Source organism: Chiloscyllium punctatum, chromosome 25 (assembly GCF_047496795.1).
Source record: "Chiloscyllium punctatum isolate Juve2018m chromosome 25, sChiPun1.3, whole genome shotgun sequence".
Taxonomy (NCBI): Eukaryota; Metazoa; Chordata; class Chondrichthyes; order Orectolobiformes; family Hemiscylliidae; genus Chiloscyllium; species Chiloscyllium punctatum.
Window position 1 is genome coordinate 69,509,553 of NC_092763.1, and position 21,623 is coordinate 69,531,175.

General features: G+C 41.7%; 1 protein-coding gene across 12 annotated transcripts in view; it reads left to right on the plus strand.

Moving 5' to 3' along the window:
• Nucleotides 1-73: 73 nt before the first annotated feature.
• LOC140496033 (uncharacterized) overlaps nucleotides 74-21,623 on the plus strand; it is a 28,664-nt gene continuing 7,114 nt past the window's right edge. The window contains exons 1-5 of one of the 12 annotated variants that reach the window (XM_072595487.1): nucleotides 74-205; nucleotides 4,993-7,720; nucleotides 12,881-13,019; nucleotides 14,336-14,491; nucleotides 16,071-16,183. In XM_072595487.1, coding sequence (XP_072451588.1) covers nucleotides 195-205; nucleotides 4,993-7,720; nucleotides 12,881-13,019; nucleotides 14,336-14,491; nucleotides 16,071-16,183 — 3,147 coding nt within the window. In that variant the 5' untranslated portion in view covers nucleotides 74-194. Of the gene's footprint in view, nucleotides 206-4,992; nucleotides 7,721-12,693; nucleotides 12,802-12,880; nucleotides 13,020-14,335; nucleotides 14,492-15,118; nucleotides 16,051-16,070; nucleotides 16,184-21,623 lie in introns of those variants that run through there. The other 11 variants (XM_072595489.1, XM_072595488.1, XM_072595490.1 and 8 more) reach the window with 11 other exon arrangements.

Consider the following 21,623-nt stretch of genomic DNA (forward strand, 5'->3'; position numbering starts at 1 on the left):
CGGTTGGGAATTTGAAATCGGTGACCGTTGGGGCGGCTCTCGCGAGATCTGCATTGAATGGGCGGGGCTCAGATTTAAATGGCCGCGGTGTCCACCCGTCTCGCCCGTTTTTGCTGCTTTTGAGTTCGGAGTGACGGTCAGCCCGTGGTGCAGGCCTCACCTGTTCGCCGGGCCTGAAATCACCTAGCAGAGTCATGTTGGGAAGGTGAGTGTTCCAAAACCCGCTCCCAGGGTGAGGAAGAAACAAATAAGGTTGAATGAGTTTCGCCCCCATACCAGCAGGGTCTACGTTTTACTGCAAACCAGTGGTTTACACATCGCCTTCCCAGTCTTTGAATCGTTAAAGTACTGAAGGATTTTTTTCAGCCCAAACTGTCCGCATGAGCTCTCTTAAATCAGCACCTCTTGGCGCCATTCCCCTACTTCTGTCCTAATCCTACACCTTTCCATCATTTCAAATAACAGTCCAATTCCCTCTCGAAGTCCTTAATGCAAGGTGTCATTCTGTATTGCGCATTAACTGAAATGCTTCAGCACCCTGAGGATGGGAATGGCCAGCAAGCAGGCGGTCAAGAATCTCAGTGCAAACCTGAAGAGCAGTCTTCAGACTAGGCACTTTACAACCATCAAGACCCAACATGGAGTTCAACACCTTAAAATTGTCGACCCACTCCTATTCCTTCAGTTTCTTTTAGTTTACTTGTTGCATTCTCTGTCACTATCTCCCCTCTTTCCTGCGTGACCCCCCCCCCCCCCCCCAATCCGGACTATCTGTTCTTTCCAGTTTAGCAGTTAAATGCCATTGTCCTTCCATTCTCACATTCTGATCACTTAATCTGCAATATTAGCAGTCTCTGTCCCACAGCACTCTGCCATCTCTTCTTTCCACACCCACACCTCTTTTCTCTTTCCCCCCCAGCCAGCCCTCAACATTATTGCACAAATGCTGCCTTCTCCACACTTCATGTCAGCTAAGTCATCTATACTACTAACATTAGTTTGCTGTCCATCCATGGATGCTGTCTTGGATGTCGTGATTTCCAGTTTTTTTTTTGTTTTCAGTACAGATTCAAGAATCTGCAATAATTTGCTGTCCTAAACAAAAGGGAGAATCCCTACAGTGTGGAAACAGGCCATTAGGCCTGACAAGTTCACACTGACCGTCCAATGAGTAGTCAATCCAGACCCATTTCCCCTACACTGTTACTGTACTCTACATTTACCCTGACTAATGCACCGAACCTGCACATCCCTGAACATTATGGGCAATTTAGCAAAGCAAATTTACCTAATCTGCACATCTTTCAATTGTAGTAGGAAACTGGAGCACTCTGAAGAAATCTGTTCCTGGCTTGGGTTGGAGGTTTCTGCAAAGTAGTCATTCAGCTTGTATTTAGTGTCCTGTGTGAACAAAATCTAAGTTAGATTTTGAAAATTTAAGCACTTGGGGTTTGCAACAATGGTAATTAGTCATTATAAAATCACATGTTGTGGATGCTGGAAATCAGAACAGTTGAATTTGTATGATTCTTCTTTAGAACATTCTAAAGAGGTGTCATTGTGGTCTCAACATTGAGCTCTGTTTCTCTCCTCTTGGGTATTGCCAGAACTGCTGAGATTCTCCAGCATTGTGTTAATTAATGATAACTGGTGAATCTACCTTGAAAATGTAAATGGTGCAACGGTTGTAAACCTTGGGTGAAGTTCACATCGTTTCTGATTTATAATCTGAGCAATGCTGAAGGATGTCCAGTCCTCTATATGGCACTTGATTATCTTTAAATCATAATATGGAGCCTTGATGAGATCACATTTAGAGTACTGTGTACAGTTGTGGTCTCCTTATTTGAAAAATGGTATAAGCATGTGGAGGCAGATCAGAAGCTTATTTAACTCCTTGCTTTTTTGAATTTAAGGCAAACTTTTTTTTAATTTTAAAAAAGCATGGGCTGTACTGCTTGGAGCTTCATTATACTCCTTTGAAAAATGCTCTCTTACAGAGACTTTTATAGGGAAAACACCAGAAAGACTTCTGCCAATGTTGGAGAGATTCAGAATGGGAAATAGCTTAAGAACAGTTTAAGATCTCTCCTTTTGAAGACTAATGAAGATAAATGAGTTGTTAGTGAAACACTCTTGTTTGAGTGCTATTCGCAGATCCCTGTGACAATCTGCCTGCAATCAGCTTTTGAAAGTTCTTGTCTAATACTGAGAAAGGTAATTTTGACCAGTTTACAACTTCAACTTTTAGATCTGTTTCATTCCTGATGAAGGGCCTTTGCCCGAAATGTCAATTTTCCTCCTCGGATGCTGCCTGTGCTGCTGTGCTTTTCCAGCACCACTCAAATCTAAACATTTAGATCTGGTCTATTCTTTGTCATCACTATTTTAAAAACTGCTAGAATTATGGCCACTGGCCCCAAAGTGCTCCCTCACTGATACCTCGGTCACCTGCCCTTCCTTATTTCCCAATTTGTATCACCAATAGCCAATGGGTGAGCTGCTGGAAGACTGGCAGTTGGTTAGTGGGATGCCACTATTTAGGAAAATTGGTAAGGAAAGCTAGGGAGCAATAGACCAGCGAGCCTGACATTGGCTGTCAGCAAGTTGTTGAGGGAAACCTGCGGGAACTATTTACATGCCTTGAAAAAGCAAAGACTAATTAGGGATAGTCAACATGGTTTTGTGCATGCGAACTAGTGACTGAGGTTGATTTGAGGTTTTTTTTTGAAGTGACAAAGAAGATTTGAAGGCAGAGCCCTGGTGGTTATCTATATAGACTTCAGTAAGGTATTCAACGTTCCACAAGGTAAACTGGTTAGCACACTTAGATCAAGTGGAGTACTGGGGGGGCTGAGCCATTTGGATACAAAATTGGCTTGAAGGTAAGAGACAGAAGATGGTGGTGGAGGGTTGCTTTTTGGACTGGTGCTGGGTCCACTGCTTTTTGCCATTACATCAAATTTATGTATGAGGTATGATTACTAAGCTTGCAGATAACACCAAAATTGGTGGTGTAGTGAACAACAAAGAAGGTTACCTCCGATACAATCATATCTTGATCAGATTGGCCAATGGCTGAGAAGTGGCAGATGGAGATAAATTTAGACAGAGTTAGGTGCATTAGTCAGTGGTAAATATGGGGAATGGGTCTGGGTGGGTTACTTTTCAGAGCGTTGGTGTGGACTAGTTGGGCTGAAGGGCCTGTTTCTACACTGTAGGGAATCTAATCTAACAAATGTAAGGTGCATCATTTTGGTAGGGCAAATCAGGGCAGAGGTTATACACTTAATGGTCAGGATTTGGGGAGTGTTGCTGAACAAAGAGACCTTGGAGTGCAAGTTCATAGTTCCTTGAAAATGGAGTTGCCCATAGACAAGATAGTGAAGAAGGTGTTTCGAATGCTTGCCTGTATTGGTCAGTGCATTGAATATAGGAGTTGGGGTTTATGTTGTAGCTGTACAGGACGTTGGTTAGGCTACTTTTGGAATAATGTGTCCAAATCTGGTCTCCCACCTATTGGAAAGATTTTGTGAAACTTGGAAGGGTTCAGAAAAGATTTAAGGATGTTGCCAGGTTTGGAGGATTTGAGTGTTGCGGGCAGGCTGAATAGGCTGGGGCTATTTTCCCTAGAGTATTGGTGGTGGAAGGCGCGCGCGCGTGTGTGCGTGTGTGTGTGTTGTACGGTTTTAAATATTTAAAAGGCATCTGGATGGGTATAAGAACAAGGAGAGTTTAGACAGATATGGTGAAAGTGCTGGCAAATGGCACTACATTAATAGAGAATGTCTGATTTGGCATGAATAAGTTGTTTAAGGGATGTGTTTCTGTGCTATGCATCTTTGGCACAATGTTTGAATCGTTCTATTTTGGTTTAGCCGTTGCCCCTAATCACTCTTTCACCTTTGGTTGCATTGTCCTTACCAGCCTTTGCATATAAATTGTTCATTTGGAGAATTAAAAAGAAACATCCATGGGTAATGTGGTGATGGGAGGGGGCAATATAAAGTTCAGATGTGTGTAAGAGCAGTGGATACAAAAATGTGAACTTGAAGGCTAAATAGCATACTTCCGCTCCTAAGTCCTATACCTGTGTTCATGCGGAGCTTGCATATGCTATCACTCTTCCAAACTCAGTCCCTAGCTTGGACATCAAATTTTGGATTGTCTCAACTTTAATGCACTAGTGAAATACTCAGTCTAGAGTATCTGATGTGGCTGGAATTTGTTCCTGCTAATTTCTATCTGCACATACATCACTTTGATTTTTTTTGGCCCCTGGTTGTTACTTTATACTTTCACCCTGATTGCTCTGACTTTAAAACCTTGTTTCCTCCTGTTTTTCTTTTGTCCTTGTCACTTTATAGTATGAATGATTCCAACTCCTTGATGATGTCTTGAGGTAAACTTATTGCTACTTTTGCCAATACATTATTCTCTCTCCAACATTTTTCCTTTTAACAGTATCTTTTCCACCAATCTTGTCCTTGCTGAAATTTTGCCTTTGCTTGAAATTGATCTCTGTATCTTCTATTTCTAGCTCTGTATCTTTTTAACTCTCCTTAATCCACTAGGGTGAAGAATGAATGTCTAGAGCCCCAACATATGTCCTGTATGCTTCCAGTTTTCCTAAGTACCTTTGTCAAAATTTGTTTGTCTTTTATAATTCTTGATTTTCAGAGAGGTCAAATTAGAATGACGGAAGACTTTTGTTTTCTGTCTTGTAGCTAATAGAAGTAATTCCAAAAATAAACTTTATTTTTGTCTTTTTTGCATTAAATAATTAGTTAGCTGATCTTCAGATTTTGCTATCAAATGTACACATTTTTATCACTACAATCTTGTTTCGTTGCTTGCCTTGTCTCAATGTACAGTTTTAAAACAATGTTGCTGATCACCTAATGTTCGTTCCCTTATTTTTTTTCCTTTGTTTCTTCCCCCGCACCCCCCCACCACCCCTGAAAAACCATGCCGATAAACATCATTGTGCAGGCTTAAGTCAAGGAAATCTTATTTAGATGTACCCAAGAGTCGTGTTTCCACTGGTACCTCAAGTAATACAGTTGCTTTCCCAACTACTAGCACGAATAATGAAGCTGCATCACAGCACAGACGTTCACTCCTGACCAGAAAAAGTCCAGCAGCAGGATGTTCAAAGAAGCTACTGCCTAAATTGGTGAAACAGACTATTAATGCTAACAACTTGAAAGCTTTTGAGAAACAAGTGCCAAGAGCACTAAGTGTCTCCACTGTCAAAAAGGGGCGTTTTAGCACAGGCTCCTTCACTCTAAATTCTACTCAAACGTTGGATGAAAAAGTGGATGCTGAATTCAAAACAGATGCGCACTCCAGTGAAAATTCTTTGAATGCAACGTATTGTCTACCAAGTTATGAAGCCACACGTATGAGGCACATTCCTCAAAAAGAAGACTTGGATATGATAATCCTACATCAAAATTTGCCTAACGTTGGTATTTCTAAAGGTAGACCTGAACAGGAACAAATAGAATCAAGTGTTTGCCCTCTTCCTCTTATAGAACCCAGTAACTTGCCACCTTTATTCACCAGTTTCATTGCAGAAGAATGTCTACATATAGCTGCTGAATTAAACGAAAAAAGGGAAACCTATCCTCTCCTTACACTTGATACTGCAAATCCAATTCCAGTGACTGGTGTTTCCATGATAAGTGAGGAACCAGTACCATTGGATAGTTCTGTATACTCCTGCTGCTGTTCTAACACCCCTCCAGCAAAATTGGCACTTCTCTGCCACTCCAAATTACAAGAAAATATCTTGGAGGATGTGAGTAGTCAGCTAAAGCTAGCAGAAATCAAAACTGGAGACTTAACTGTTGGTACTAGAATGAGTAATGACTATATTGAGACTGGAGCTCTGCCTTGGTCCCCTCCAGAAAATTTGATACAATTCAATAAAACTATAACACAAGGTAACTTAAATGATGAGGAAGATACTGCTCTAAAACATGATGTTTATTCTAGCGATGTCCTGAATGAGTCACCTCTATCCAATGTAGAGTATATCCAGTTAAATGTACCTAAAGTGATGAATGATGCATCAATCACATTTTCAGACACAAAGAATGATGCCTCTTCATGTTTTGTGCCAGCCAAGACCCAGTCTAATTCCAATTTGTCCCTTTCGAAGGTAGATTTGGTATTGAGTGAAAGAAGCTTATTAAGTGATGAAAAACAAATTTTACCAAAGCACAGAAGTTTTGAAAATGAACTTGAGCCACCTGATTTGTTAGGTTGCGCGCCGTCTCTCTCTTTGTCAACAGATTTAATCCAGTTGGATAATACAGTAACAGTGCAAGATAAAAATGTAACATTTGTTTTATCAAAAGACGAAAACAGTTTTCGAAAAAGCCTTCAGACTTCTGCCTTATCTAATTTTAAGCAGTCCATGTCTCCTCAAGATTTATTGCAATTAAATGTTACTATGAATGTGGATGACTTAAAAAATACAACTTGTGATACCTCAAAATATAAAGATTTAGGAAATGATCTCCGTTGCAAGCTGCCTGTATCCATGAGCAAAGAGATTCAATTAAATGCTACCATGATTTTGAATGACCATAAAAATGCAACATTTATTGCTTCAAAGCATGAAGGCTGTCTTACAAATGATATTTTGTCTAATTTGGAGCAGTCTCTAACTACAACCAACCAAGATGAATTAAATAGGATAATAACTGTCAGTGATTGCAAGGATGCAACATTTATTGCACCAAACCTTAAAGATAGTTTGGCAAATAATCCAAACAAAACAACCAACTTGGCCGATTGCAAACTGTCTCTATCTTCAGATTCAAATGAAGTCAGACTGACTCCAAAGAAACTTAAGCTTGTGAGAAAAGCTGAAGCTCTGACTTCTGGATCAGAGTTGGAGCAAGTAAAGATGAGTGGCAAAAATAATCACTCCAGTTTGTCGTTGAACTTCGGGAAGGGCAGTTATTCTACAGGTATGGAGAAACTATCAAATGAAGTAAAGCCAGGTGATGTCTGCATTTCTGTAGAATTACATAAAGTAGCTTGTGCGGTAGAAACAAGTCTCCCTTTCATAGACTCCTTCCAGAAAAAGGAACAAAGTATTTGTGAACATGCAGATTCCTTTCATGATCTAGTGAGTTCAGAATGGGCTCCAAACTGCATTTCTACTCCATGCCTTGCTGGGAAGCCTACTTTTCCAGAATATCTACAACTTGACCGTTCTTTCCTGGCCTCATCCTCCACCCTTCAGGCTGATGTAAGTGATGGATTGGGCAAGTGCCCAAATGAGCAAGACAAGACCATAGATGTTGCCAAAAGCTCTGGCACTGAAGTCACCGAAGCTAAATCCAGTGGTAGAAAAACATCAAATGCACCTAGCCAGCGATTGCAGCAAACCAAAATGGGAAGTGAGAATTCCTTAAAACTCATTTCTTATCTCCCAGCAGCCAAAAAGAAAAATATTACTAAAGCATCAGTGTCTGAACTATGCAAATCTGGAGTTCAGAAGGATACTGTACCATCTTCAGCTCAAACATGTAAAATAGGCTCTTCTGTCGAAAGAGGAAAACCTTCGATTCAACCACCTGGTTTTTCCAAGTTGTGTCTTCCAAAGCCTCGTCAGCTTTCAGGAAGGCTGGGCCGTGCAGTAGCAACTGGACAAATGTTAGGAAATAAGATTCCATCATACCACATTAGAGTCAATGCCAAAGTAAGTTGTGGTTTCACACCCTCCTTCTATACCATTTTATATTTCACTAAAGCAATGCATTTCTTTTTGTAGTGGCTAACGTTATGTACAAGTAGTACAAGGTTTTGACTGATGCACAACTCTATCATCAAGCGATACAGGAGGGAAACAGACCCCTCAGTCCAACTTGTCTATGCCGACCAGATATCCTAGATAAATCTCGTCCCATTTGCCAACATTTGGTCCATATCCTTAATATAACCATCCAGATGCCTTTTTAAAATGTTGCAGTTGTACCAGCTTCCACCACTTCCTCTAACAGCTCATTCCATTCATGCACCACCCTCTGTGGAAAAGGTTGTCCCTTAGATCCCTTTTAAATCTTTACCTCCTTGCACTAAACCTATGGCCTCCAGTTTGGGAACCCCCCCCCCCCACCAACCTGGAGAAAAGGCCCTATCTATGCCATGATGACCATATAAACCTCGGTAAAATCATCCCCACCCCCCCACCCCAAAACCAAGGCTCTGATGCCCATGGGGAAATTAGCCCCAATGTATTCAGTCTCTCCCTATTGCTCAAACCCTATAAACCTAGCAGTACCCTTCAATTTTTTTCTGAACCCTTTCAAGTTTCTCAACCTCCTTCAATAGCAGGAAGATCAGAATTGTATGCAGTATTCCAGTAATGGCTTAATTAATGTCCTGTATAGCTGCAACATTACCTCCCAACCCATATACTGTATGCTTTGCCCAATAAAGGCAAGCCTACCAAACACCACCTTTGCTACCTTATCTACCTGTGACTCCATTTTCAAGGAACTATGAACCTACACTACAGTCTTTTGGCAACACTCACCAGGACCTACCATTAAGTAGATAAGTTCTACCTGATTTACCCTAACAAATTGTAGCACCTCACATTTATCTAAACTAAATTCCATTTGCCTTTCCTTGTCCCATTGGCCAATCTAATCAAGATCCCATTATACTCTGAGGTAACCTTCACTGTCCACTTACCTCTAATTTTGGTATCACCTGCAAACTTTACTAACCATGTGTACTATATTCCCATCCAAATGGCTTGTATAAATGATGAAAAGCAGTGGACTCTGCACTGATTCTTGGGGCACACAGTTGGTCACAGGTGTCATGTCTGAAAAGCAACAATCCACCACCACCCTCTGTGTTCTACCTTTTGATGCAGTTCTGTATCCAAGTAGTGAATTCTCCCTCTATTCTGTGTGATCTAACCTTGCTAAGCAGTTACTTTGTCAAACACCTTATTGGAGTCCATATATATCACGTCCACCCACTGCCCTCATCAATCCTCTTTACTACTTCAGAAAACTCAAATCAAATTTGAGACACAATTTCTCACACACAAAGCCATGCTGACTATCCCTAATCAGTCCTTGCCTTTCCAAATACATGTACATCCTGTCACTCAGGATTCCTTCCAACTTCTGGATTAGTGGTGCTGGAAGAGCACAGCAGTTCAGGCAGCATCCAAGGAGCTTCGAAATCAATGTTTCGGGCAAAAGCCCTTCATCAGGAATAAAGGCAGTGAGCCTGAAGCGAGGAGAGATAAGCTAGAGGAGGGTGGGGGTGGGGAGAAAGTAGCAAAGAGTACAGTGGGGGAGGAGATGAAGGTGATGGGTCAGGGAGGAGAGGGTGGAGTGGATAGGTGTAAAAGAAGATAGGCAGGTAGGACAAGTCATGGGGACAGTTACTGAGCTGGAAGTTTAGAACTAGGGTGAGGTGGGGGAAGGGGAAATAAGGAAACTGTTGAAGTCCACATTGATGCCTTGAGGTTGAAGTGTTCCGAGGCGGAAGATGAGGCGTTCTTCCTCCAGGCGTCTGGTGGTGAGGGAGCAGCGGTGAAGGAGGCCCAGGACCTCCATGTCCTTGGCAGAGTGGGAGGGGGAGTTGAAATGTTGGGCCACGGGGCGGTGTGGTTGATTGGTGCGGGTGTCCTGGAGATGTTCCCTAAAGCACTCTGCTAGGAGGCGCCCAGTCTCCCCAATATAGAGGATACCGCATCGGGAGCAAAGGCTACAATAAATGATATTAGTGGATGTGCAAGTAAAACTTTGGATATGGAAGGCTCCTTTAGGGCCTTGGATAGAGGTGAGGGAGGAGGTGTGGGCGCAGGTTTTACAGTTCCTGCAGTGGCAGGGGAAAGTGCCAGGATTGGAAGGTAGGTTGTTTGTGGGCGTGGACCTGACCAGGTAGTCGCGGAGGGAACGGTCTTTGCGGAAGGCGGAAAGGGGTGGGGAGGGAAATATATCCCTGGTAGTGGGGTCTGTTTGGAGGTGGTGGAAATGTCGGCGGATGAATTGGTTTACGCGAAGGTTTGTAGGGTGGAAGGTGAGCACCAGGGGCATTCTGTACTTGTTACGGTTGGAGGGGTGGGGTCTGAGGGCGGAGGTGCGGGATGTAGACGAGATGCGTTGGAGGGTATCTTTAACCACGTGGGAAGGGAAATTGCGGTCTCTAAAGAAGGAGGCCATCTGGTGTGTTCTGTGGTGGAACTGGTCATCCTGGGAGCAGATCCGGCGGAGGAATTGGGAATACGGGATGGCATTTTTGCAAGAGGTAGGGTGGGAAGAGGTGTAATCCAGGTAGCTGTGGGAGTCGGTGAGTTTGTAAAAAAATGTCAGTGTCAAGTCGGTCGTCATTAATGGAGATGGAGAGGTCCAGGAGGGGGAGGGAGGTGTCAGAGATGGTCCAGGTAAATTTAAGGTCAGGGTGGAATGTGTTGAAGTTGATTAATTGCTCAACCTCCTCGTGGGAGCACGAGGTGGCGCCAATGCAGTCATCAATGTAGCGGAGGAAGAGGTGGGGAGTGGTGCCGGTGTAATTACGGAAGATCAACTGCTCTACGTAGCCAACAAAGAGACAGGCATAGCTGGGGCCAATAAGTGTGCCCACGGCTACCCCTTTGGTCTGGAGGAAGTGGGAGGATTCAAAGGAGAAATTGTTAAGGGTGAGGACCAGTTCGGCCAAACGAATGAGTGTGTCAGTGGAAGGGTACTGTTGGGGACGTCTGGAGAGGAAAAAACTGAGGGCTTGGAGGCCCTGGTCATGGTGGATGGAGGTGTAGAGGGAGTGGATATCCATGGTGAAGATGAGGCGTTGGGGGCCAGGGAAACGGAAGTCTTGGAGGTGGAGGGCGTGGGTGGTGTCTCGAACGTGTGTGGGAGTTCCTGGACTAGGGGGGATAGGACAGTGTCGAGGTAGGTAGAGATGAGTTCAGTGGGGCAGGATCATACTGAGACAATGGGTCGGCCAGGGTGGTCAGGCTTGTGGATTTTGGGAAGGAGGTAGAACCGGGCAGTGCGGGGTTCCTGGACTGAGGTTGGAAGCTGTGGGTGGGAGATCTCCTGAGGTGATGAGGTTCTGTATGGTCTGGGAGATAATGGTTTGGTGATGGGGGGGTGGGGTCATGGTCGAGGGGGCAGTAGGAAGAGGTGTCCTCGAGTTGGCATTTGGCTTCAGCAGTGCAGAGGTCAGTGTGCCAGACTACCACTGTGCTCCCTTTATCTACTGGCTTGATTGTGAGGTTGGGATTGGAGCAGAGGGAGTATAGGGTTGTGAGGGTGAGAGGTTGGAGTGGGGGAGGGAGGTAGACAGGTTGAGGCGGTTAATGTCCCGGCGACAGTTGGAAATGAAGAAGTCGAGGGCAGGTAATAGTCCAGCGCGTTTTGTCCAGGTGGATGCAGTGAATTGGAGGTGGGCGAAGGGGTCCTCAGAAGGTGGGCGGAAGTCCTGATTATGAAAGTAAGCTCGGAGGCGGAGGCGACGGAAGAATTGTTCGACATCACGGCATGTATTAAATTCATTGATGTGTGGACGGAGGAGGATGAAGGTGAGTCCTTTGCTGAGGACTGATCGTTTGCCCTCAGTGAGGGGGAGGTCCGGGGAGATGGTCAAAACTCGGCAGGGCTGGGAGCTGGGATCTGGTGTGGGTGTAGAACTGGGAGTGAGGGCGGAACCTGTAATTGGAGTGGGTGTGATGGTGGGGGGAATGGGGGTGGAGTCATGAGCAGGGGTAGTGTTCCCCTTGGGGTTCTGGGGGGTGGGGATAGTAACAGTGGGGTCTGTGGGGGGCATGTCAGCAGAATGCAGGTGAGTGGCGGGGGCGGAAGTGGTCGTGACCACGGCAGTAGGGGTGGCGGGAGTCACTGAGCGTGTGGCATTAGTGATGATGTGAAGGGCAGAAGTGATGTCAGGTGTGATGCATGAGGAATTGAGGGGTGGAAGTGGTTGTAGGAGTGGCCATGATGGGGGCGGAAGTGACATCATCAATCAGCGTGGGGGTGGTAGCTGCGTCAGTCGCATGGCTAATGGTGGAATAGGTTCCTTCCAACTTGCTCACCACTGATGTTAGGCCTACTGGTCTGTAGTTCCCTGGATCTTTTGTTAAATAGTGATAACACGTTAGCCAACCTCCAGTCTTCTGACACCTTGCGAGTGGTTATTGATGATACAAATATCACAGCAAGGGGCTTGTCAATATATATCTTAACTTCCCACAGAGTTCTAGGGCACACACAATCAGGTTCTGGAGATTGATGCACCTTTAATGTGTTTTAAGACTTCCAGCACCACCACTTCTAATATGGCTATTTCTTAAGATGTTGCTATTTATTTCCCCATGTTCTGTATCTTTCATGTCCTTCTCCACAGTAAACACTGGTCAGACATCGGAGCTCGGAATAATATTTTCTTCTCTTCAACCCCCACATCCGTGATTGTTTATTTTCTCCCCCGCAGATTATTATTTTTCTACATTTGCCTGATGCATTGTTTCTTTAAGGTTTCCAGAGTTCGGTATTTGTGGTGGTTGGAAATAAGGTTGATGTTCTGCTTGTTCATAATGTGAGTTTTAATCTTTTGGGACAATTATGGCATGACAACAGGTCTCTTGAAACTTGCTATTTCTATTTATCTTCAATCAAATTGTTTGGATATGTTATGAACCTCTTCCAGGACAGGTGCAACGTAAACCCTGACATTTTAGACCACAAGTAGGGACAGAACCACTGAGACAAGAGCTTTGGGATTGCTATTTGTATGTCTGAACATAATCGAATCAAGGTATTAATATTAGTTTCTGGATTTGGAATAATTCTTTCAATGGGGAAATATTTGGTTTATCAAGCCTGTTTTCTTTCAGATGTCTCCCAAAATCAAATCTACGCCACCTTTAACTAAAGCTATCTCAAAGATACCTGGCGTGAAGGGAACAACTTCAGTGGTATCATCAAAATTAACTGTGTCGGAAACACAAAAATCAGCAGAACTTTTTAATATAGGTAATTATGGGATGTTGTAACTATTGTAATATGTATTAATGCGCATCAATTAAATTGGGGAAGGATACTGCGAAAACATGCTGAACTACTATAGTACTTGATACTGTTTGCTTATTGCTTCCTACTACAGGTTCATGCAGATTCATGAACTAAACTGTATTGCTGAGGTACCTAGATTCTTAAACTGCCCGGAACTATTGCTGGGAGAGAGACTAAACCTTTTTTAAACACAACTCTGATATCCTCTGAAATTTGTTCAATTTTGTTTTTTAACGAACTGAAAACTAAGTTACTGCCTTTGTATGGTTACTCTACCTGTTCTCACAGTATAAACCCCTTTCTGTTAACACCATAGGAATCTGCAATCATCTGCTTTTGTCAAATGTTGGATTTGGTCACTGTTCAGGAAGAACTCCCTAACCTTGCTCTTCTTTTAGAAAATAAACCTTTTCAAAGGAGTAACCAACAGCCATCTGTCTGCATTTTTGATATATGCGTTTTAAAAAAGGATAAAGAGCACATGCCAACAAAAAATCCAAAAGTATTCTATGGGAAGTGAAAAAGATGATCAATGTTGTTACTACCTAGTAAAAGCAATATTTTGGGACTGAACAAAATCAGTTGTTCTGCAAAGCTAAATTTACAGCTCTGTCCAGAGTTGTTAACCTACATAACCACCTGCTATTCTAACCTTGTTCAAATTGCTATGTGTTATTAGACTATTATTCAACACTTACTAGTAATAAAAACAGATTGGAATTGATCCATAAGTGTCTAATAATTATTACATCTTAATGTGTTATGCTGCAATTTAGACATTTTTCTTCAAGTTTTGTAGATTATTTTTGCTATATGCCATTTTGCCTTTTTGAGTGATACTGTCTGGTTGCTTTTTAACATGACACTTAAATCCTATCTAGGATATTTTTTGATCTGTCAATTTTGTTGTAGTACTTCAGCTAGCATCCAAGATAATAGCAAAACTTGGTTGAGTTGGTCATTTTTAAACTATAAGATTGATGCCAATATTGCATGTGCTTCTAATAAGTCTGTGCATCCTCCTCAATAGGCGAGATAAATAGTATTGTACCAGCTTAACCAGAATTAATTTAAGAGCTATAACCAATTTTAATTTCAATTTTTTTCAAAATTGTTTCTTCAGATCCCCATCATTCAAGTGGCTATTTATTCCATTCAACTTAGGTGGGGAGTAGGAACGTCACAATTTCTGAATCTTCTTTCTCCCCTTCCAGTTTTTACTCTTTTTATTCTTGCATTTTTTTGGGGTTTACTATTTTAAAATTTATCTTACACAGGTATGGCTGACCCTCCACATGCCATCAGAAAAGCAAGCAAACCTTTAGTTTTGGACTCCCAAAATTTTGTGACTGGCATAAAACGCCCAAACAGTGCAGTGGAACAGAAGAGAAGACTATGTCCACCCCCAAAGAGATCAAAGACAGCTGGTAAAGGTTTAATAGTTTATTTTTCTGTCTGCTAGAATAGAGCCCTATATACTTACAGATGTTGCTTTGAGGACATGTGCCATTCTGCAAATCCAACTAACCATCTTAACATGGTTGTAGGTATGCACTCTATGTAGCAGATGTTACTATATTGAAAAATCACATCCAATGTTGACAGTCAAGTTGTTCAAGCCGGTCGTGGAGTGTAAAATCACTAGGCTTAGCAAACTTGTTGTGAACAGCTGAAGGGACATGTTTCATACAATCTGTGGGACGTACAGCCTCATACATGTTGGCACTACAATTGTTGCATTCTTACTCCTTTGTGTGATGGTTAGAAGGACTGTCTTTTTAGCTTGATACCAGTACCTTATTTATGGTGAACACCACTCATTGCTGCTGTGCAGCTCAAGTTTGTAGAGTGGCTAACTTAACTTGCATTTGAGCAAAAAGTAATCTTACTTTCCAGAGTAATTCTAATTGGCTTTACAGTTTGCTTGTAGCTTTTTTTGGGCAAGGTTTCCTGTTGGGATACATAACAAATGTTGCATCCTATTGCAGATGTATTATCTTTTGTCTATTGACTGCTTGGCACTCATTCTTTTTGCAATTATTGAAATCAATATTTTAAAGTTAAGTATTTACAGAATCCATTTGCAAGAAAATAAATGGAACTGAAGGTGAGCACTCATCTATTCATTTGATATGTACTTGAAAATATGAAGCAACCCTTTTAGTACTTTTGGGTTTCAATATCTATTCAAATGTTCATTTTAGTTTTTCTTGAATAAGTCAGACCCTGCTTCCTCAGACTTTTCTTGTATACTGTCAAAGGGACAGCTGACATTATCAAGATTTGAAGAAAATATTTGAATATTTTAGAACAATATTAAGTTTTGCTTTACCTATCGAGTGGTTTCACTATCTTGGGATTGTTTTCCTTAAGTCATTTAATTTAGCTTTTTGATTAGCAAAGGGATTAAGGGTTAAGAGGAGAAGGGAGAAGAGTAGAATTGAGAAACATGTATCAGTCACGATTGAATGACAAACTTGATTAGCAGAATGGCCTAATATGGGTTTTAATTTGCTGATTCACTTGTTGTTAAACTATTGCAATTGGGACGTAAATTGAAAGTTGGTGCTTTCCTTCCTCTCTTTTTTTGGCTTTAATGAGAGGGTACAAGGTTTATCTGCTCCATTGTACAAAATGTGGGACCACTGACCCCATGATTTTAAATCTTTGTTTTTAGTTTCTATAGGTGCATTTTACAGTCTAGATCAGTGAATTGTTTATGCTGTCAACAATTTTCAGTTGTACATTTAGCAAATTGCGCTCCATCATTGGTTGTTCTATTGTTTTTCTTCCGTGGATGATTTCTTGTTCATTGGAACAGACTGAATAAAAGAATCTTCTGGGCACTGCAATTTAACACTTCTAATATTCTAATTTTGTGGCTGCTCCTAACTCTGGCGAAACTGCATAATTATGAAAAATTCCCGTGAGACCTGGTGTTTCTGAAGTTGAGTATCATACTACTTTTGATTTTTGCTTCTTTTTTTAAAAAAATACATTCTGTTAAAACAGCTACTTTTGCAGGCGAGGTGGCGATCAAACAGACAAAACTAAAACCGTTACTGGGGGACTCTAAACAGAAGATGACAAGAAAGAGTCTGACATCAGAGTCAAAAGTCAATATGGTATGAAAATGATTTTGAATATAAAAATAGTACTGATGGGAAGACTTTTTACTGTCTAGGTCAAAACATCGACTCTATTGCTCCTCTGATGCTACCTGACTGGTTGTGCTTTTCCAACATCACACTTCCAATCTCTGAAATCTGGCTGGTGCATTTTTCATACTAAATGGCATGACTTTAAACTGATATAGTCCATTCAGCATTATAAAAGCCAAAATTGCCTTCACCCTTTCTGACAAAGGTACCGGTGTTAGAAACAAAATCAATAAAATTTAGACGAGCCCACCAAAACTGGAAATAAGACAATTTATTCTACAACCTTGCAAGAAAGGGCATCAAAAGCAGAAGCAATTGAGCAATGAACATTCAAACTAGTACACAGTTATACTTTTGAGCTGCTTGAGGTCACCTCTCCCGACTCTTACATTACCCAATCTTTCTTATTGTCTTCTACCACTACCCAGCTGCGCTCTGCCCTTATTGCCCCCTTTTCTCCAAGTTGGCAACCTTTCCCTCTAGGTGCTGACATAAGGTTAAACTTGTATCTTGATGTTCTTTTACTTTGCTTGTAACATCTTCCATTGTTCATAAGTACATTCCATTCTTGAACAAACGTTTTAACATGTATCTTTTTCATGCTTGGTTTATGCATTTCAGCTGTCTCAGCTATTTTGCTGAGACTATTATTTAAAATAATTATTTGCTTTAATAATTCTGCACTAAAGTTAGTACTTAATTATGCACAATTATACATTAAAGATAAAGATACATTTCCCTAATGCTTGCCTAGGTGGTATTTTTCTTGTACCCCTTTTCTGCACATACACTCTCTTGCTTTTCTATTTCTGCAAAACAACACACTTCCCCATTTCTTATACCTGCCAGTATCCTCTGAGCAAGTCCAACTTAGAAATATAAGTTGCTTGTTCCACGTCTTCAATGCGGAATTGGATGTGCATCAGTCTTTATAACTGTATCTTTGTAATAGACCGCACTACCATTGGGTACCTTTTTAGGTTTGGCACCATTACTATGGGCGAGCACCAGTCACTGTAACACCCTTTGGTTATGTCATCTTGGAGCATGCGTTCAATCTCCTTTTTGAACCTGTGCCAACTTTTGAGGGATATGCCTACATGGATGTTGCTTAATTGGAACAGCATCTCTATATCTACATCATGCATAATTAGGTTAGTATTTCCCAGGTTATTTCCACACCTGTCCCCATGTAATAGTAATAACTCTTTCAGGTCATTTTGATTTTTCTTTGGAAGGTAACTCAATTTATCCCAGTTTTTGACAACTTCCTCATTGTCCAATTTAATTTGAGGAATGTCCATTTCAGAATCCTCTGAATTTTGTTTGTCTCTGTGCTGTAATCAAGGACACATTCTTCTCTTGCTTTCCTTCCTGTCAAAATGCCTTTTGAGCATATTCACATGACAGCGATTTCTTTCTATCTGGAGTCCCTATCAAGTAGTTCACCTCACTCCATTTCCTTTCTCAATTTCCACTAAACCTTGCTTTTTAGAGGTTCATCTCCATTGGAAATAACACCAAAATCTTATTACCGATAGCAAAATTGTGAATTTTTGATTTCTTGTCTGCTTCCTGTTTCATTGTATGCTGTGATACTTTTAAATGTTGTCTAGTCAACTCCCCAGATCTATTTTAATTTTTCCTGAATGTTTGACACAGTCCAAAATGTGGTCTCTGAATTCTGGCTTACTAATTTCTCTGTAATCAATTTCAGATGTTCTCTCACTTCATTCCCAAAAATGGACTGAATTTCAAATGGACTGAAGTTGGTGGCTTCATTAGGTGCATCTCTGATCACAAAGTACAAACAAAAGTCCCTTATCCCAATCATCTGGATAGCCTTAGCTATAAGCCCTCAACATGGCCTTTAATGTCTGATGCCTCCTTTCTAGTGCTTCCTGCGACTTAGGATGGTACGCAGTAGATTTGAATTTTTTTATTTCTAAGCTATCCATGACTTCCTTGAATAATTTTGATGCAAAGTTTTACCCTTGATCTGATTTGTATCTCCTGTGGGTAGTCTGTATATATTTTTTTTTTAAAAACAAAGTTGAGTAACTCCTCTACAATTCTCCTAGCTGTGATATTGTGTAATGGAACAGCCTCTGGAAATCTGGTGGACACATCCATTATTGTTTAAAAAAAACTGATTCCCATTTTTTATTTTAGGTAGGAGTCCTATGCAATCAATTAAGACTCTTGTAAAAGGTTCCTCAAATGCAGCAATAGGTATTAAAGTTGCAGGTTTTATTACTGCCTGTGGTTTTCCAATTCCCTGACATTCCCCCTCCCACTCCATCAAGGACATGCAGGTCCTTGGACTCCTCCATCGCCAGACCATAGCAACACGATGGCTGGAGGAAGAGCGCCTCATCTTCCGCCTAGGAACCCTCCAACCACAAGGGATGAACTCCGATTTCTCCAGTTTCCTCATTTTCCCTCCCCCCATCTTGTCTCAGTCCCAACCCTCAAACTCAGCACCTTCTTCCTAACCTCTCCGCCCCCACCCCCACTCTGGCCTATCACCCTCACCTTGACCTCCTTCCACCTAATGCATTTCCAATGCCCCTCCCCAAGTCCCTCTTCCCTACCTTTTATCTTAGCCTGCTTGGCACACCTTCCTCATTCCTGAAGAAGGGCTCATGCCCAAAATGTTGATTCTCCTGCTCCTTGGATGCTGCCTGACCTGCTGCACTTTTCCGGCAACACCTTTTCAGCTCTCAATTCCCTGACATGTTAAATTTTGTCACACATGTCATACCAGTCGAGAATGCAGTGCTGGAAAAGCACTGCCAGTCAGGCAGCATCCAAAGAGCAGGCAAATTGACACTTCAGACGTAAGCCCTTCATCAGGAATGCTGCCTGATTGGCTGTGCTTTTCCAGCACCACACTCTTGACTCTGATCTCCAGCATCTGCGGTCCTCACTTTCTCCAAAAATCAACTGCATCCTAGTGCAGTCCAGGCCAGAAGACTGTTTTTGTATTTTAGCTTGGGTTTTTCTCACTTCTAAATGACCCCCATGTGGAAGCTCATGTGCCACTCAACACCTTCTTTTTCTAATTCACTGGCAATATAACTTGAACTTCTGTCCATTTCTCATCTGGCTGAATGTGTGATGGTCTCCATTTCCTCATTAAGACATCATTTTTTACGATAATGACATTCAGAGATACATTCAGATTCTTTGTGTATGCCTTTTGATACAATTGCTTTAAATGTTCATCTATCTGCTTCTGGTTTGTCAACCATTTGATCAAACAGGGTCTCTGCTAATTTCACTTTAACTTTATCTTTGATCTCTCTTATTTCAACTGGTGACTTTGTGGCCTTGTTACCAGACATCAAGGAAAAATACTAAGATGTGTGTCCTGGATAGTTGCCTGATTTTCCACTGGCTTTTCAACCACAGTAAGTAGCAATCCTACCTGTGATCCAGCTATATCGTTAGTAAGGGTAAATTGTATTCCTAGAACTGAAAGTTTGTCCAGTACTCCTACCATGACTTCTCCAATCTTCACTGGATACTCTGACCTCATTCTAGATAATTGACCACTACTTGTCTCACTGTAAATTCCTGTTACTCGCTCCTTTTCTGGTAATAGTCTTTCAGAGGTACACAGCTCCTCATTTTTCAATATCACAGATTGAGGATTCTGTGTCTCTTAATAATGTAACCCCTACCTTTGTAGGTATGTTGTTTAAGAAGGTCTGGCACTTCCTCCTTTCCAACCTCTGACTAGCTTGTACATTCTAGTGCAGCTTTCTAATCTCCATTGTGCTTTCTGTTACCACTCCAATTAAATTCACTGGCTTGACCTGTTTTCCTATATCTGGCTTCCTAGGGCTTTTCTTAACCTAACACTGATTTTATGTGGCCTACTCTATTGCAGTGAAAACACTGGAGCTTTTTAATTTCTCTGCTCCCTTCAAGGGTTTCCTTTTTACCCTGTGGTAAATTATCTATATGATCACCTCTGGGATCTACCTTTCCCTTTCCATTTAAGGGTTTTTCCTTTTCCCCAGTTCCTATCCCTCATGGATTGAAACTAATTTTGGAATCCAAACTTTGATTTATGGACAACTCATAAACATATTGGGTGGCACGGTGGTCCAGTGGTTAGCACTGCTGCCTCACAGCACCAGAGACCTGGGTTCAATTCCCGCCTCAGGTGACTCTGTGTGGAGTTTGCACATTCTCTCCATGTCTGCGTGGGTTTCCTCCAGGTACTCTGGTTTCCTCCCACAGTCCAAAAATGTGCAGGTTAGGTGAATTGGCCATGCTAAATTGCCTGCAGTGTTAGGTGAAGGGGTAAATGTAGAGGAATGGGTCTAGGTGGGTTGCTCTTCGGAGGGTCTGTGTGGACTTGTTGGGCCGAAGGGCCTGTTTCCACGCTGTAAATTAATCTAATCAGCTATTTCAACAGCTCATCTTGCGGTTTTAACATTCTGCTCTTCCGCGTGTGTTCTCACTACTTCAGGAACTGAATTTTTGAACTGGTGACTAAGTGCCAATTTCTGAAGTTCAAACCCCTTCTTTCCTTCCTTCCTTCTCTCTTTTTTTTTTTCTTGTGCTGCTAAAGCAATGCATTCTTTTTCTCTTTCCTATGTTTTTAATCGTAATTCAATCTGTTTCATTTCTGTTGCCCTTTTCTTGTCTTTTGCCTCTATCTAAAGTTGCTTCATTTTCAATGGAACTTTAGCCATCTCTAAAGATTGATGTATTCCCAGCAAATTTAAATGCTGAGCTACTGCTGTAATTATCTCTCCCTACGGACAAAAGTAACTCCAACTTCAACTTGACTGCTAATACCAGCAGCTTTTCCTTGTTCACCTTGTGTAAAGCCCTCAAAGTCACTTCTTCCACCCCCTGAAAACTCTTGGTGACTGAAAGAGCCGTTGCTATCTCAAGCACTATTTAAACCAACCAAATTCAACACCCAGAACAAAAGATACTAACACCTACCACTTGCTGCCTTAGAGACCAACAATCCTAATCTCAAATTGGAAGCACAGAACAAACCTCCGACAAAACCCCCAGTCTGTTATGGACCAGGTCAAACCCCTCAAGACATTTCAAGAAGGTAGGCCAGGTCCTAACTTTAAGTTGTTTTAAGCAGGTGTAAAAGTGTATATTCCAGGTGAGATGCCACTGGTCAAATCACTTAGTTTTAAACAAACCAATTTATGTAAAAGATAATCAAAGCACAAACAAAAGAGAACAGAATAAAGAATAACTCAACCTATCTGAAAACCCACCTGATTTTCCCAACTTAATTATGTTGTTCCCAATATTTGCAACAATCCCATAAACATCCCTGAGCATAAAGTAAAATCAAACACCGGGTCTTGCAGAAAAGAAATCAGATCAGCACGGACCTGCTTCTTTGGGTCCAGCAGCT